Source organism: Nyctereutes procyonoides, unplaced genomic scaffold (genome assembly GCF_905146905.1).
Source record: "Nyctereutes procyonoides isolate TBG_1078 unplaced genomic scaffold, NYPRO_anot_genome, whole genome shotgun sequence".
NCBI lineage: Eukaryota > Metazoa > Chordata > Mammalia > Carnivora > Canidae > Nyctereutes > Nyctereutes procyonoides.
Window position 1 is genome coordinate 60,396,593 of NW_026575046.1, and position 17,090 is coordinate 60,413,682.

At 52.9% G+C, this 17,090-nt stretch overlaps 1 protein-coding gene across 5 annotated transcripts in view; it reads left to right on the forward strand.

The window, feature by feature from the left end:
* The window catches only part of DLG5 (discs large MAGUK scaffold protein 5), a 118,395-nt gene that overhangs the window by 32,413 nt on the left and 68,892 nt on the right, over window positions 1–17,090 (forward strand). For 4 of the 5 annotated variants that reach the window (XM_055325329.1, XM_055325330.1, XM_055325332.1 and 1 more), the window contains exon 2: window positions 14,923–14,991. The exons of the other annotated variant lie outside the window; for it this stretch is intronic. In XM_055325329.1, the coding sequence (XP_055181304.1) occupies window positions 14,923–14,991 (69 nt within the window). The remainder of the gene's footprint in view (window positions 1–14,922; window positions 14,992–17,090) is intronic. 5 annotated transcript variants of the gene reach the window in all.

A 17,090-nucleotide genomic window follows, 5' to 3' on the forward strand; every position in this document is an offset into this window, starting at 1 on the left:
TTACCCTCTAACACAGTCACATGCTCAGGTAGTGCGTGTTACGGCTTAAGCTCTGAATTTTGGAAGGGACACAGTTCAGCCTTTCCACAGCAGTTATTTCTATTATGCACGGTTCTGTGGTGATGAGGGACCCTGAAGCTGGCCTTGGCACCGTCTCCAGCTCTCACTGTGACCTGGTTCGACCAGACCTCCTCTGGACATCTGTACCACGTCAAGGCCGGGCAGTCCAGGGGTCCTCGTGAGCTCTGAGGCAGCTGAAGGTAACTGGAAAATGTGGATTGAGCACTTATTCACACTTGAACCGTGTGTGGCTTGTGCCAGGGCTGGCGACAGCAGGCACGGTGGTGCAGACCTGGGGGTGCCCTGTCCACGGGAAGGGGGCTGGACGTGTTCGCTGTCAGGGCTGCTAGCAGATGGCCAGTGGACCAGGGGCCAGGAGAAGGCTGGGATCTTTGGGGTCTGCTATGCTCTGGTTTCATTTGCTGTGCTCTGTGGTTGTGGATGTGGATTTTGGCTTTTCCTCCCTTGAAATATTTTCTCTTGTTACTCAAGATCTTACTTTCTCTCCCGAGGGCTGCCTTTGTGCAAAAGATAACCCACATCCCTTTGTGCATTTGAAATACTTTCTCTGATTTCCTCCCCCGTTTCCTGAGGTCGACTTGGGGCACTTTGAAGACCCTGTGTGGCCAGATTTTGCCTCAGGGGGGTGGGGGAAGCTCTTCTTGCTGCATTTGAGGAAAGAATGACCTGAATGTTAGAATGTGAGATTGGCTCTGCACTCAAGTTGAAGGTAAATGGGAGCACTAGATTGGCTGAAATAGTAGGTGTGAAACTAGAACATGATGGAAGGAAGCCTTTGTTACAGGGGTTTTTAGGAAGAAAGATGTTTCACCTTTATTTGGTGGGAGTGGGGTGGCTGCCAAGAGGAACACTCACTGCCTGAGTGTGCTGGTGCAGTGTGTCTGTGGCCCTGGGTGTTGTTTAGAAACTCCCCACCCCTTCCCTGGCTGTGAGCATGTCATACCTGAGTGCATTTCTGTAGATGAGTACGTGCAGCTGTTCTTCTTGTAATACAGTGTAAAAGGTCCTTGTGGTTTCAGGAATGGGTTCTTTCCACCCACTTCTGGAGGCCACCTTTTCAAAATCCACACAGGGTGCTGTGTAAGTAAGGGGTGAACCTTCCTGTCTGGTGTCCCCTTATTCTAGAGGAAGGGTGCATAAAGTGTTCTAGGGCTCCTCCTCCTCCTCCTCCTCCTCCTCCTCTTCTTCTTCTTCTTTTTCTTCTTCTTCTTCTTCTTTCTCTTTCTTCTTCTTTCTTCTTCTTTCTTCTTCTTCTCTTCTTCTTCTCTTCTTCTTCAAGATTTTATTTGTTTATTAGAGTGAGTGAGAGAGAGAGCGCGCACACGAGAGGGGAGAAGGGCAGAGGGAGAAGCAGGTTTCCCTGCTGAGCAGTGAGACTTGATCCAGCATGGGACTTGATCCCAGGACCCTGAGATCATGACCTGAGCTGAAGGGTTTAACTGACTGAGCCATCCAGGTGCCCTTCCTAGGGCTCTCCTTGGATAGGAAAACCATCTGCTCTGGTCTGGGCCTCCCAGAACCCCCTGAAGGGCCAAACCCTTCTTTACATTCTCTGTTTCTCAGAGCCTCAAAAGAAAAGAATACGTGGGAGATCACTGTTCTTTTATTTACCTCTGAGGGCCCTTTCGGTCCTGGTCCTTTAAAGAATGTTGAAGAAACAGATTGGATTTTAAAAGATTTCATTTATTTATTCATGAGAGACACAGCAAGAGAGAGGCAGAGACATAGGCAGAGGGGGAAGCAGGCTCCCTGCAGGGAGCCCGATGTGGGACTCGATCCCAGGTCTCCAGGATCATACCCCAGGCTGCAGGCAGCACCAAACTGCTGCGCCACCGGGGCTGCCCTACTTTGTCTCTGTGATTTTGATTACTTTCAAGTACTTCATATCAATGGAGTCAAACGATATTTGTCTTTTTGTGACTGGTTTATTTCAGTTAGCATAATGTTAACACTCTCCTGTGTTGTAGAACATGTCTGATTTTTCTAGCTTTTTTTTTTAAGATTTTATTTATTTTAGAGAGAGAACACAAATGGGTGGGACAGAGAGAGATGGAAAGAGAGAAAATCTCAAGCAGACTCTGTGCTGAGTGTGGAGCCCGACGTGGGGCTTCATCTCACGACCCTTAGATCACGACCTGAGCCAAAATTGAGTTGGATGCTCAACTGACTGCACTACTGAGGTGCCCCTGAATTTCCTAGCATTTTAAGGCTGGGTCACACTCCAGTGTATGATGCCCTACCTTTTGCTTAGCCATTCATCTGGCAGTGGACACCCATGTTGCTCACACGTTTTACAGATGTGAGTAATGCTGTCAGCATAGCTGTGTATTCCTTGAGACCCTGCTTTCAGTTTTTTGGCATATATGCCCAAAAGTGGATTCAATGATTATGTGGCAATACTATTTTTAATTTTTTGAGAAACTGCCATACTAGTTCCACAGTTGCCTGCATCATCTTACCTTCCTATCAGTAGTTTCATGAGGGTTCCCATTTCACCACATCGTCACCCACACTCTTTACTTTCTGCCTCATTGATAGTAGCCATCCCAAGCAGTCCGAATGAGTATCGCCTTGTGGCTTTGATTTGCATTTCTTTAAGGATGAGTAATGTTGGGCAGCAGGGGTGGGGGGGGGGTGGGGGGTGGGGGGGTTAGTGCCGCCTTCAGCCCAGGACTGATCCCGGAGTCCCAGGATTGAGTCCCACCTCTGGCTCCCTACATGGAGTCTGCTTCTCCCTCTGCCTGTGTCTCTGCCTCTCTCTGTGTGTCTCATGAATAAATAAATAAAATCTCAAAAAAAAAAAAGGATGAGTAATGTTGAGCATCTTTTCATTTGCTTGTTGGGTGTTTGTAGATCTTCTTTAGAGAAATGTCTATTCAAGTATTCAAGTCATTTGCCCCCCCCCCCTTTTTTTTGAGAGCGAGGGAGGGAGGGGAACCTGGGGGTGGTTCAGTTGGCTAAGTAAGCATCTGTCTTCAGCTCAGGTCAGGATCTTAGGGTCCTGCAATTGACCTCCACAGCAGGCTCCCTGCTCAGTGGGGAGTCTGCTTCTTCCTCTTCTGCTTGCCTCCCTCCCCATTCGTGCCCTCTCTCACTCTCTTAAATAAACAAAATCAGAGAGAGAGAGAGAGAGAGAGAGAGCGAGCGAGGTGGGAGAGGGACAGAAGGAGAGCAAGACTCTTAAGCAGGTTCCATGCCCAACAAGGAGCCTGACTTGGGCTTCGGGGCTCAGTCTCACGACCCTGAGATCATGACCTGAGCCAAAACCAGGAGTCAGATGCTTAACAGACTGAGCCACCCAGGCATCCCTCATTTGCCTATTTTTGAATCCGATTTTTTTGTTTTTTGTTTTTTAGTTATTTATTTATTCATGAGAGACACACAGACAGGCAGACAGAGGCAGAGGGAGAAAAAAGCTCCATGCGGGGAGCGCCATGCAGGACTTGATCCGACGACCACGGGGTTACGATCTGAGCTGAAGGCAAACACTAACCACTAGGCCGCCCACGTGTCCCAGAGAGAGAGAGATAGAACTTTGTTTTACGAGTTCTCTATATATTCTGATATAATCCTTTGTCATATATGTGACTTGTAAATATTTTCTCCCATTCTGTGGGCTGCCTTTTCACTCTGTTGGTAGCACCTTTCAATGTGTAAAATTCTTAAGTTTTCATAAAACCCATTGTGTCTTTCTCTTTTTGTTGCCCATGTCTTTGGTGTGATATCTAATCATTGCCAAATTCAATGTCATGAAGCCCTATATTTTATAATAAGAGTTTTATAATTTTAGCTCTAATCTTTAGGACTTGGATTAATTTTGAGTTAATTTTTTATGGGATTTTAGGTAAGGGTCCAAATTCATTCTTTTGCATGGGGATGTTTGGTTTTCCCAGCATCATTTCTTTTTTTTTTTTTTTTAATTTTTTTTTATTTATTTATGACAGTCACACAGAGAGAGAGAGAGACAGGCAGAGACACAGGCAGAGGGAGAAGCAGGCTCCATGCACCGGGAGCCCGACGTGGGATTCGATCCCGGGTCTCCAGGATCGCGCCCTGGGCCAAAGGCAGGTGCCAAACCGCTGCGCCACCCAGGGATCCCCCAGCATCATTTCTTAAAGACTGTCCTTTCCTCATTGAATAGGATTGGCACCTGTCAAGATTACTTGAGCATTCATGGGAAGATTTATTTTTGTTCCATTTGTCCATGTGTCTGTCTTTCTGTGGGTACCACACTGTTTTGATTACTGTAGCTTCATAGCAAGCTTTGAAATCAGGAAGTATGAGTCTCATTATTCTTCTTTCTCATGATCATTTTGGCTGTTTGGGGTTCCTTGAGATTCCCTATTAATTTTATTTTTTTTAAGATTTTACTTATTTATTCATGAGAGACAGAGAGAGAGGCAGAGGCACAGGCACAGGGAGAAGCAGGCTCCATGCAGGGAGCCCAATGTGGGACTCCAGGATCATGCCCTGAGCCAAAAGTGGCACCAAACCACTGAGCCACCCAGGAATGCCTCCCTATTAATTTTAAAAGGAGTTTTTCTGTTTCTGCAAAAAAGTTCATTGGGATTCTGATAGGGATTGTGTTGAGTCTGTGGACCCTGTTGGGGAACACTGGCATTCTGACAAAGCCCTTGCTTTTTATTCATTTCCTTGTGTTTGTCGTTGCAGTGTGGTGTTTTGAGTAAGTACTGGAAAAGGAGGACTTTCTGGAAGAGAAGAGGCTGGCAGTGAAGAGAAGGAGTGAAGGCAACTGGGAACAATGCACAGTGGTGTCAGGGAGCAGGGGACTTTGGGTCTCTGGGGCAGGTTCGCATTTGTGAGCAGTTCCTTTCCAGTTACAAAGCACTTTCAGTGTCTTTTATTTTATTTGCTGGCACAACAATCTGTGAGATACAGATAAAGACTTCTTACAGCTCCGGTGTATAGATGAAGATACTGAGGCTCAGGAAGATAATTTGACCCTTTAGTAGGTGACCAACCCAGGGAGAGCCCAGATCCATCCAGCTCCTGACCCTGTGCCCTTTGTCCGGTGCACTGTGCACTCAACGTGGCAGGGATCTTGGTAGGTTAAAACTCAGCAGGAATGTTGTGCGGAGTGGGGGGAGGTAAGCGGTTCTCCATGGTCTCCCGAGTCCTGGGGACCCAGCTTGCTGGTCAGTAGTTTTCAAGGCACCATGCAAAGCCGACAGGGAGGGTGCTGTTGATGCTGCTGAAGGGAAGGAGGCAGAGGCAGCAGCTCGTCGCTGGTGAGAGCAAGACGTTTCCTCTCTGGCCTTTGTGGGCTGAGTGTCCCTGAGCTGTGCGGCCTGGGTGTCACGCCCTTGCCTACTCTGCCACTTGTGCCTGAGACCTGGGCTCTTCCCAGAGCCATCATTCCCTCTGGCTGACTCTTCTGTGTACCCTGATCTGAGATTAATGGGCAATGGCCATTTGGAGGATGACGTGGGATGAAGGGGACGGTGGGAGGGAGACATTTTGCCGTCTTTGGCATTCAGTGTGAGCACTAGAGCCTTGAGCAGGTTCCCCAAACCCTGCTGGTTCATACTGTTTGCTGCCTTCTAAGTCAGGATGGAAATGTCTATCTGGCTCATTCCAGAGATGGTGCTGGTCTCCCTTGGGTGGCCAGAGGAGTGACCAGGATGGGGGCGTTGAAGCCAGGAGCAGAGGACAAGGCTGGCAGCTGAGGTGTGGCAGAGATGACTGGAACCATATTTCTCTTACTTCTCTTCTTCCCTCTTGCTCTTGTAAGGATAACCTTGGCCACAGTGCCAGATGCTGGCTGATACACTGCTCTCTGGCATTGCCCCCCAGTTTCTGACTTGTCAGTTGTGACTCCTAGGTGTGTTGTCAGGGGTTGGCTGCTCACACCCTCTGCTGTCCACTGGATCAAGGAACTGGTGAGTTTTGTCTCTTCTGATCTTGGTGGAAAGGAAGTAATCCAGGGCTAGTGGTAAGATCCACCGCTTAGTGGCTTTGTGGATGTGGGTGAGTTACTGAGCCTCTCTGAGCCTGCATCTCACCATTCATTCATTCATTTATTTATTCATTTGAGAGAGAAAGAGCACAAGCAGGGGCAGAGCCTGAGGGAGAGGGAGAAGCAGATTCCCTACTGAGCTGGGAGCCTGATGTGGGGCTTGTTGATCCCACGACCTGGAGATCATGAGCAGAGCTGAAGGCAGATACTTAACCATCTGGGCCACCCAGGTGCCCCATGCATCTCACCATTTAGAAAACAAGTTAAGAGTCCATTTTTCACAGTGTTGGGATGATTAAATGAAACAATCCATATAAACAGTACCTTCCCTGTGACAAGTACTTAATAAATATTAGCCGCTATGAGCAGTCAGAGTGTGGTTGTTAGTACTCTCAAGAAAAGCTTGAGCCCAAACCTGTAAGGTGCCTCGTGCTTCTTGGTGGCTTTCCCTGTCCCTCTGACGTGTTTCCATCAGTCCCTTTGATCCCCAGGGAGGAGTTGGAGTGCAGGTACAGTTTGCACTTGCTCTTCCTCTCCCTGAAACGATCTTTCTTCAGCACTCTGCACTTCCTTCAGGTCTCTGTTCAAATGTCACCTCAGAGAGAGCCCCCCCCCCCCCGCATTGTACCACAATAGCCACCTCTCCACCCCACCCTGTCACCCGCCCTCTGTTTTACTGTGCTGTATTTTTCTTCATAGCATTTCTGACTTGATGTAGTTTGCATTTGTTTATTGGTTTCGTCCTCTTCTTCCACCCCGGCTCCTGTGAGCTCCATGAGAGCCGGGACTCTGTCTCTCATCCTCTGCTGCACCCCCAGGACCTCCTAGCACAGCGCTCGCTGAGAGGCTGGTGAATGAATGGGCTCTGTGTTTCCCCAGGGCAGACATGCCTACCAAGTGGTGGTGCCTAGTGCGGAGCGCCCTCGCTCCATCTCTTGAGGTGTGCTGACTGGTGCCCGTGTGTAGGTAGGAGGATGCTGAGGAGGTCGGGGCGGGCTGGAGGTGTGCCAGGCACACAGCAAGTGCTCTGGCTTGTTCCATGTGACTCAGAACATGAGATCCAGAAGGAAGGCCAGCGATGGATGGGAGTTGGCCATGGCCAGACAGAATGATGGAAGAGGGCAAAGGGGGCCTCTTTTTTTTTTTTTTTTAAGATTTTACTTATTTATATTAGAGAGAGGGAGAGCACGAAGGGGGCACGGGCAGAAAGAGAAGCAGACTCCCCCACTGGGCAGGGATTCTACCTTGGGGCTCAATCCCAGGACCCCCGGATCCTGACCGGAGCCAGAAACAGATGCTTAACCCACTGGGCCACTCACGTGCCCCGGGGTGCCTCCTTATCCCAGACACGAAGAAAACAAAGGCACAGGGCTGTATTCAGGTACTGGGAGGGCACACCCCGGTGGAGAGGAGGCAGCAGTAATGAGAGCTAGGGTTTATGGGGTGCTTGCCCTGTGCCCGGCTCTGCCCTCGGGGCGTTACCTCTCTTTACTCATTTGGCTCATACCCATCATTCTTCCTGCTTTATAAACCGGGACATGAGGTACAGAAAGCAGAAACCACTTGCCCAGGACCACACAGCGCTTGTGTTGACCCCAGCAGTGGTGCAGGGCAGCGCGCTCCAGGTGTGGTCTCTAGAGGAGGGAGCCTCTTCTCCCTTTACTGAGAAGTGGAGACGGAGTCCCAGTCGAGAGTGGGAGGGAACTGGCTGTGCCCTGGGCCTTGCAGAGAGCTGCTTCTTGCCCGTTGGGACTCGTGGTGCTGGCTAGAAGTTTATTCGAGGGCAGATGTGCCGCAGCGAGCTGTCCATCCGCGGCACCGTGGGGGCTCGGCCACCCGACGGGTGAGCTGCTCTGGTTTCCTGTGCCCTCTTGCTGGGTCCTCCCTGTTGCTATGTCAGGGCCACGAGCTGTGGTTTAGGGGATGCTGATCGGGCTCCGTCACGCTTGTTGGTGGGAATCATTGCATTTAGTAGGAGACTCTTAACACCTGTCCCGATCCTCCCCCCGGCCCCATAAAGACTAGCCTCCCAGGGAGCCCAGCAGACCCTGCTTCGGGCCACGTCCTCAGTGCAGAACTGTAACCCAGCCCCTTTGGGTGATGACAGAAGAAAACGGCTTGTTTTAGTGACAGAAAGCCAGAAGTGAGAGGTGTTCCCACCTGGCGCCAGGTTGTGATGGTCCCAGTTCCTCCCAGTATTCCCATCCTGGAGCTTAACCTCTGACAGCAGGATGACAAAGAAGGCCTCCAGGAGCCTTTCCCAGCTGATGAGGGGAAACAAGCTCTCTGACGGCTGTTTTTAATCTCTGTAAACTCAGCAAACTTCCATCATCTTGCTCCTTGGGGGCGGGGAGGACTCAGGGCCTGACAGGGAGAGAAAGGATCCTTAATCTTACTGAGTGATTGGTTCCCGGCATGCGTGTGTTGTTTTGCCTACCTTTTCTGACTTTAGCTTTTGGGACAGTTGTGGTGGGAGATGGGGCTGTGGATCACAGATGACAGCACTGACAGTCTGGGAGTTTCCTCAGGGTGTAGCTCAGTTCATCATCTCACAGATGATTCCAGAGTCCAGTGGGAGGGGGTCAAGGAATGAGCTGAGAGCCCCGCAGGCACCCTTCACCTCCCCCACCCCTGCACTTCTCATTTGCACACTTGGAGGTTAACACTCCGCTTAGCTAGGAAACGGAACACCCCCTTTCACCTCTGAAGGATGGGCTACTGGTTCATTTCACGTCCTCAAAAAGGGAGAAATAAGCACCCTTACTATGATATTTTAGCAAGTTTTTTTTTTTAAGATCTTATTGATTTATTTGACAGAGCGTGAGAGAACACGAGCAGGGGCGAGGAGCACAGGGAGAGGGAGAAGCAGGCTCCCCGCTGAGCAGGGAGTCCCATGTGGGGCTCGATCCCAGGACGCTGAGATCATGACCTGAGCCAAAGGCAGACGCTGAACCGACTGAGCCACCCAGGCACCCCAGCAAGTTCGTTATTCTTGTTCCGAACTTTGCAGACACTACTCCAGCTGTATCTCCATTGGGGAGACTAATGCTGTCTTCACTTAACCAACCGGACACTTTGGGGGGTGGATTACGCACACCAGGGCATGTATCTTCACCTGACCCCTAACAGCAGGCCTTCTGTCTATGCATGTCAGGGAGAAGGTGATTCCCCTGTCCTGAGGCAGGCATGCGGGTGCAGGAAGCAGGACTTCCTTCACTGCTATGCCAGGCTCTGGCTGCTGCTCCGTTCCGGGGCCGTGGTCACCCCATACCTCTCTGACAGGCTGGGGCTTGACAGCCTCCTAGTTTGGGTCTCAGTGTCTACAGCCTTGGGCCATATTTTTAAAGGGAAGGCAGCTGAGGCCCTGGGGAGGGGCGTGACTGCACTGACTTGTGATTTTGCAGGAGGGGTCTCAGCAGCGGCGGGTGGGGGGGTACCCTGCCAGCAGCTCCCGTGGTCCTCAGAAGCGGGGAGGTTCTCTGCACAGCACACTGCACTCCTCACACTCTTGCCTCCTTCCTCATGTCTCCAACTCCCAGAGTCGGTGCCTCTTGCATGAGGGTCCCTGAGCCCTGGGACCTGCCTCTGCCTTGGGCATGGGCATGGGTGTTGGGGCGGGCTGGAAGCAGCAGTGTATGTCAGGGTCATGGAGCTGTGGCTCCTCTCTTTCTCTTTTTTCCCAGGTTTAGCCCCTATCCCTGGCTCAGCAGTGCCATCTCAACAATGCCAGATGAGTGTCCTCTTGGTGGGGGAAGGAGGGCAGAGAGGGATCAAGCCCCTTCTGGGGGTGGGAGGGATCCAGGCTGGAGGGCCCCAGGCAGGGCTGGCTCTGCTCTGAGACTTTCCACTTGCACAGGGGGACAGGCTCTGCCTGTGTTTCTTCCAGGCTGAGTTGGCTTCTCAGGTGCTTGTCAAGGTCACCATCCTCCAGGGGCAGTGCCAGGCTGCTTCCTCCATGAAGCCTCCCCTGACTGTCCTTCCATCTTCAGAGCCGGGCAGCAGTGTTGGGCCTAGGGATCAAGAGTGTAGCCTTTGGGTTAAACTGGGCTTGTATCTTGTCATTCCTTTACTGGTTCTATATCAAGACCTTAAGCAAGTTTCTTAATTATCCTAACCCTTAGTTTTCTCCTCTGTAAAATAGGCCTGCTGACAGCCTCAGGGTTGTTTTAGGAGTTTACTGAGACAATGCATGCCAAGTGCTTAGCACAACTTGACACTTAGTAGTGCTCAGTGTCTATGAGCTGCTATTATTATTATTATTAGTGAATTCCCTGTAGTCTGGCAGCCTGTCAGCCTGTACCGCTTGGCCTTGTCACTGTAGTGCAGCTGTCAGTTTCGCTAGTCAGAGGATTGGGAATGGCAGCGTTGGAAGGTCCGGTTTGCCCATAGTGGCAGCAGCTAGCACTTGGAGCACTGGCTGTGCAGGTGCTGTTTCAGGCCCTGTTCACATCGGCTCCGTAGCGTCCTCTATTAGGTAAGCACTCCTACAAGCCCATTACACAGGCACGTGGAGGCAAGGAGGGGCCGAGTGACTCACCTGAAGCACCCGGCCAAGCGGCAGAGTGGGCAGGCTGGCGCCCACATGGCTGTCCTCGTCGTCACCGCCTCCCTTGACAGCTGAGCAACCCTGGCTCAGGGGGCAGGGACTACTGCCGACGTTGCCCAGCAGCTGGGGAGCCTCTTGAGCCCCTGGCTGGCCTTTTCCCAGGCCTGGCCCCGGGGGCCTCGCGGGGCTCAGGCTCGTGTCAGGAGCCTGATGGGCACATGCAGGTCAAGGGAGCGCTGGGGTGCTGTCAGCCATCTGTGCCCGGCCGTGGTTCCTCAGGGGTGAGCTGGAGGGGGGGGGGGCTCCAGGGCGGGGCAGGTAGCTTAGTGGTGACAGCGCCTCCTGACCAGAGCCCCCGGGCACAGCCGCCGGCCTTCGCAGGTGCCCGGTGAGCGGAGTGGGGTCGGCGCGGCGGGCAGTGCTGGGAGGAGGCCCGCGGGCAGGCCCTAGGCTGGCTCAGGTGCCCTGGATCCTAGTGTCCCCGGGAGGAAGCGTGAGCCAGCGGGGTCCGTACGAGCTCCAGGTGAGGGGAGCCGAGTGCGGGCTGTGGGAGGCAGCCTTGGAGGGCTGGGCCATTCCACTATCGCTCGGGTGATTTTACTGGAAGTTCTTTTGAAGTGGTCTCGGTGACCCACTGGGGCTGAGTCACAGAGTAAACGCAATTAGCAGGGGCTGGGCTCTTGGGAAGGATGTAGAGCTTGCGTGGGTCTGTTTGTGGCTCTCGGGGCCCCTGCCGTCGCCTGCACTGGCTCCCACGGCTCCCGGCAGCCTTCGGGCCCTGTCTGCTGCCCCACGTCTCCTCTGTGTGCCGGGGCGTTAGAGCGGCAGAGTCCCAGGCCCCCCTCGCCTGCCCACATTGGAACCCATCCTCTGCTCGGGTCCCCCCGGTAGTCCCTGTGCCAGTAGAGACCTCCCTCGTGTCCCTCTCTGGTTACGCGTCCATGCTCTGCTCTCCTTTCCTGGACGTGTTTCCAGATCATCTGACTTCTGGGTCCTCTGAGGACCTGTGCACAGGCTTGCCTGGGTTTGTGGGAGCGCCCTGAGTGGCAGTGCCCTGCTGTCCTGTGGGGGTGTGGGAGGGCCCATGGCGTGAGCAGTGCCAGAGGGGGAGCCGCGCCGATTCTACAGGCCTCGGCAGTCTGGGCCTCTCCGCCAGGTGGAGCACGTGCCTTAGGCTTCAGGGCACATGGGGTGCAGGTGCCTTCATGGGGGGCTGAGTGGCGCCTTTGAGATGAGACTCCTGTTGGCCTCCAGATTCGATTGTGAAACCCCAGAGGTAGATGACGCCCGACACCCGCCCTTCAGAAGCCACCGGCTTTGAAAGGACACCGCGTGACTCTGGGAGGAGAGTGACTCCTCTTGCCTTTTCCCGACATCCTGACCACATAGGCTTTTTAAGACAACAATAGTAGCAGAGACAAAGCATGACCAAGACAAACGTCGTCTTTGGGCCTTTTTCTCCCCCTCTGAATGACGTCTGAGGCCCTGGGAACGTTGTAAAAACTGGGCCCCATCCAATTTTCATCCCTCCCTGCCATTCCCCAGCGCCTAGGAGCCCTGCCAGCCGACTCGGGGGCGGAGATGCCCAGAGATGCAGATAGAGATGTCACGCCGCCCCCAGGTCATGCCCCAGAACCTCGGCAGGACTTTGGGGACTGGAAGAACAGAGTGTGTGGTTGGCCAGTTGACTCCCCCAGCCAGGGAGGGAGATGGGGCGGAGAGAGACAAGGATGTCTGCCAAGTTTAATTAACAGTGGAAACTGGCCACGGGGGAGGAGAGAGACAACTTGATGAGGAGGGGTGCTTTACTGGAAGATGGGGCTCTGCTGGTGCCAGTAGTGAGGGAGAAGCAGGGCGTTCCCGCAGGGAACCATGGTGCCGCCAGCGCAATCGGGGCCTGGCTCAGATCTGGGGGTGTGAGTGGGAGGGTTTAGTTGTGTCTCCTTTTCTGAGGAGGCATCTTTCGAAAATAATCCACCAACATACCGGCTGGCTAGCCTTCCATTAACGTAAAGAAAAAAATAATTAAGAAACCGTCCATTGAATTGAGGAAATCGGCGTTGCGTTGACGTGTTTGTCCTTGAAGACACCAACGGAGTGCCTGAATCGTATCCGACCTTACTTCACGGGTCCTTATGCAATGCTTACTGTTTATGGTATGGGAAGAGAGAGGATTTGAGAAATTCGTGGCACTCATTGTTTTATTGAGACAAAAATGCAGAAATGTTGAATGGACAGCACAATGAATCGTGTGGGCCGAACATGAAATACAGGAGGTATTTCGTTGAATGTTGCTATTCATTTTTTTTGGTGGGATCAAGGAATTTCAGGGCTGCATGGGATTTTCTGGTTCCTTCTCCCTTGGAGTGACGGGCAGAACCCTTCGGAGGCCTCCCTGCTAGGTGGGCGTGGGGCCTCCATGAAGTGAGTGAGGGCGCGTGCGAGGGGGTCCCCGCCCTCCCCAGCTCTCTTGAGACCTAGCCAGCCCTGACCGTTGAGCGCCCCGACCCGAGGCTTTCTAGAACACCTGCCTGCCGTGTCCAGTCCTGCTGCCAGAGGCTGTATGGCACAAGTGGATCCCTTTGACAGCCCCATCTGAAGACCGAGCAGCTGTCTACGCCCTAAGTCATCCTCTTCAGTCCATGCTAAACATCCACAGGTTTTCTTTTTTTTTTTAAATAAACTTTTAAGAGCCTTTTAGATTCACAGCAAAATGGAGGGGAAAGCACAGAGAGTACTCGTATTCCCCCCCCCCCCCCTGAGCCGACAGGTACACAGCCTTGCCCCCTCTCATCATCCCACGCCTCAGTGGTACATTCGTGACAATTGATGAACCCACACTGACACGTCGTTATCACCCAAACGCTGTAGTTTACCTTAGGGTTCACTTGTGGTGTTACGCACCCCATGGGTTTGGACAGATACATAACGACATAATACCCACAGGCTCTTAAGAGAGTCTCAGAAAATTCGATAATGAGGCCACCAGTCATGCCTGGCCACTGTCCTAGTTCTCGCCGTTACCAAAGTCCCTTTTCCTTGGTTTTTCTTTTTGTTCTCTGCTTTCATCTCTTTTTCTGGTGGGCATGCCTGCCGGCTCCCCTGCATACCCCCATCTCTCCATCCCTTCACCGTCCCATCGGAGAGTGTGCAGGTAGGCAGTAAGCAGCTGAGTTGTGGTAGGAGAGAAACCTTCAATCTGGCCCCCACGTTTCTGGTCCCGGAGCCCTAGAGCTCATTAGTTCTTGGCTGCTTTTCCACATCAGGGCCCCGAGGCTCGTTCGAAGGCTTTCCTGCAAAAACCCCATCTCTAGTCACCACTCTGCCCGGTGCACACACCTCTTCACTCTGTAGGGCTTTCGGTTCCAAGGGCAAAATACTGCATTCCGGCCGTTGCCTGGATTTCCTTGACCTCCACCTGTGCGCGTGGTGCTCTTCTCAGCTCCCGAGGTAGTCTCAGAGGCAGTTCTCCCTCTAACTTGGTGTCACCTGTAGTCACAAGCAAAACATGCCATCAGGGGAGAGTGTGACCCTAAAATAAGACAGGAGAGAGAACCTTACAAGCCCTAGGCTGAAGCTCTGTACAGGCCAGGGAGCAGAGCTCCAGAAAGCAAATGACCTGCTCAGTGTGACCCAGCTCCTCCTGCGTAGACGAGAGCTGGTTTGGAAATGGGGTTTCTTCACCCAGAGGTTATACTGGTGCTCAGGTGGGTAGCCTCCTGGCTTAGAAAATGCTCATGTTCAGATGGAACCGTGGTGTGGTGCGGTTGTGCCTCTAACACCAGGAGTTAACATTAAGTGTCGGCCAGAAAAGGGGCATGTGCTGCTCCTTGGCTTTGGTGACAGTAATAAGGGGGCAGTCCCTGACCACATTAGTAAGGTCCGAGCTGGAATACATTCAGACCCGAGAGCAGAACCGTCAAGCAAAAAGAACACATAGTTCGTAGATGTGTAACTTCTGCTCTGTCGCTCTCTGCGTGGATGCCGGCATCAAACTGATAAAGACCCGGAGGAAATCCCCAGACCCTGTTTTAACCTGGGGCATGTTGCTCCCTTGCTAAGCTCTTCCCCAGTCATCCTAAGGAGAAGCCAACTGATTGGCTCCGACTGTGCGTAGATAAGTCTCCAGGGCAGGTGAGGTGAGAGGCCCCGCAGAAATACCACAGACTAGACCCTGCTGACCACACCTGCCTGGCCCCTTACGTCCGACTTCTGGTCACTGATGTCGTGTTGGTTCTCAGCGTGGTGTTGACCGAAGATCAGCTGGCCTGACAGTAGTTTGGGGTTAGTAACAAACGGTCTGTCCTTCTGTCTCCAGGCTCCACCTACAGCGTCTTATCCATCATGCCCTCAGACTCAGAAAGCAGCAGCTCCCTCAGCAGTGTGGGTGAGTACCACCTGGGCACCCCTCCTTCCTGGAGGGCACCGGGCGGGTCGGGCGGCCGGGTGCGAGCCGACGTGGCCCCGAGCCTGGGGGGTGGGAAGTCGGACTCCCCTGTCAGATCATTTGTGGGGCCATCTTCTGTTGATGCCATTCACACCTTCTCCCATCAGCAGGACGTCCTCGTGACGGTGGAGGGCAGGAATGTGGTTCTGGTGTTAGCAGGGAGGCAGGTGCTGGAGGAGGCTGTGTCTCCCCCTTCCCTCTCTTGGTCAGGGCATGGGACTTCTCAGTGAGCTTGCCCCAACCCCAACCTTGTGCCTCTGTGACCACTGTCCATGAGAACGGCCCCTCTTGGGACTGTCTGTTGTAAGTGGGAACAGCCCCCTGGGCTGCGTGTTGCCTTGGGGACAGGAGTTGCCTGTCCATGTGTTTCCAGAAGCCCATCAACAGTCCTGCCCTCCCTTCACTGGAGACGTCCCGACAGGAAGGTTATCCCGGTCTCCCAGGCCTCCCACACCTTTGTGAGCCATCCTGCGTCAGGTGCCTTCTGTTTAACACCCTTGCGTGGTTTCTCACGTCCCGATCTGACCCTGATGGACAGAGGGTCTTGGAGTTTCTGTAGTCGGAAGGGCCGCCAGAGGCCGTCCGGTCCAGTTATTTTATCTCCTCTGTATAGACAGAGGGGGAGACTGACACTCATGCCGGGGACTCCAGGCCCAGTCTGGGGCCGACCTTTCATGTGTTAACTCGAGGAACACTTAGGGAGCACCTCTGCTGCGCCAGAAGTGGGCTTGGAACGCAGTGGGAAGTAGGGCAGATGTGGTGTCAGGGCTTGTGGGCCTTGGGGTACACAGGGGAGATGGTTTTCTTTCTTTTTTTGGGGGGGGTGGGGAGATGGTTTTCTAAGCAAACACGGTGCGTGAGGTCAGTGCAGTCAGGCAGGTACCGGTAGGGGGTGCCGTGCTGTTTCCCAGGGCTGCCGTTACAAAGCGCCTTACGCAACACAACTGCATTCGCACACAGTTCTGGAGGCCACACATCTGATGGCCTCAGGGCAGGGTCTGTTCCAGGCCCCTCTCCCTCCTCCGGTGGGGTGTTGGCAATCCTGGGTGGTCCTCGGCTTTTGTGTATCACCCCAGTCTCTGCCTGTCTTCACGTTGTGGTGTCCCTGTGTGCGTGTCTGTCTGCAAGTCTCCTCTTTAAAAAGGGATACCAGTCCTACTCCAGGATGACCTCGTCTTAACCTGATCACCGGCAAAGACTGTATCTCCAGTGAGGTCACATTCACATTTATGGGGCGGGGGTGTGCGGTGTGAGGATTTCAGGACTTTTGGGAGGACACGGTGCAGCCATCACAGGTTCCGTCATCCCTGTCCAGGGTTCAGGGAGGACTCTTCTGGGACCACAGCTCAGAGCTTCAGTCATGAGTCCATCGCCCCAATGGTGGGGTTGTTGGAATTTCAAACATGAGCCTGGCTCCCGGGAAACCCTTGGAGTGGAGCAGTGACAAGGGGCTTTTTTTTTTTTAATTTTTTTGATTAAAAAAAAAAGATTTTATTAATTTATGCATGAGACACACAGAGAGGCAAAGACACAGGCAGAGGGAGAAGCAGGCTCCATGCAGGGAGCCCGATGTGGGACTCGATCCCGGAACCCCGGGATCACGCTGTGAGCTGAAGGCAGATGAGCCACCCAGGTGTCCCGACAAGGGGCTTTTGTAAAACTGAGGTGTTTGGTCCCCGAGTGCCCCTCTCTTGCCTCCTCCATGCCTTATCCTCTCTCGGCTCCCTGTTGCCCCCGGGAACGAGGTACAGTGATCTAATAGGTATCTGACAAATTCCTCATTTCAACACTTCAGGGCTTACCGTCTTTCTTTGAGGAACCTTTCTTAGGAAACTTTGCATTAGTCTCTCCAAAGTGAGAGGTATTAACTTAAACCACAGCAACTATTGTTACCAGTGGAATTTTAAGCAGGAGTAGGAAGGTATTTTTTATGCAGCTGGACCTCCGCACTTTCTGGAAGAAGCTTCATGTCAACGACCCACCATTTGGTTCAACCCATACCTGAAGCTGACTCAGTCCTTGGGGTGGAGAGGTCAGCA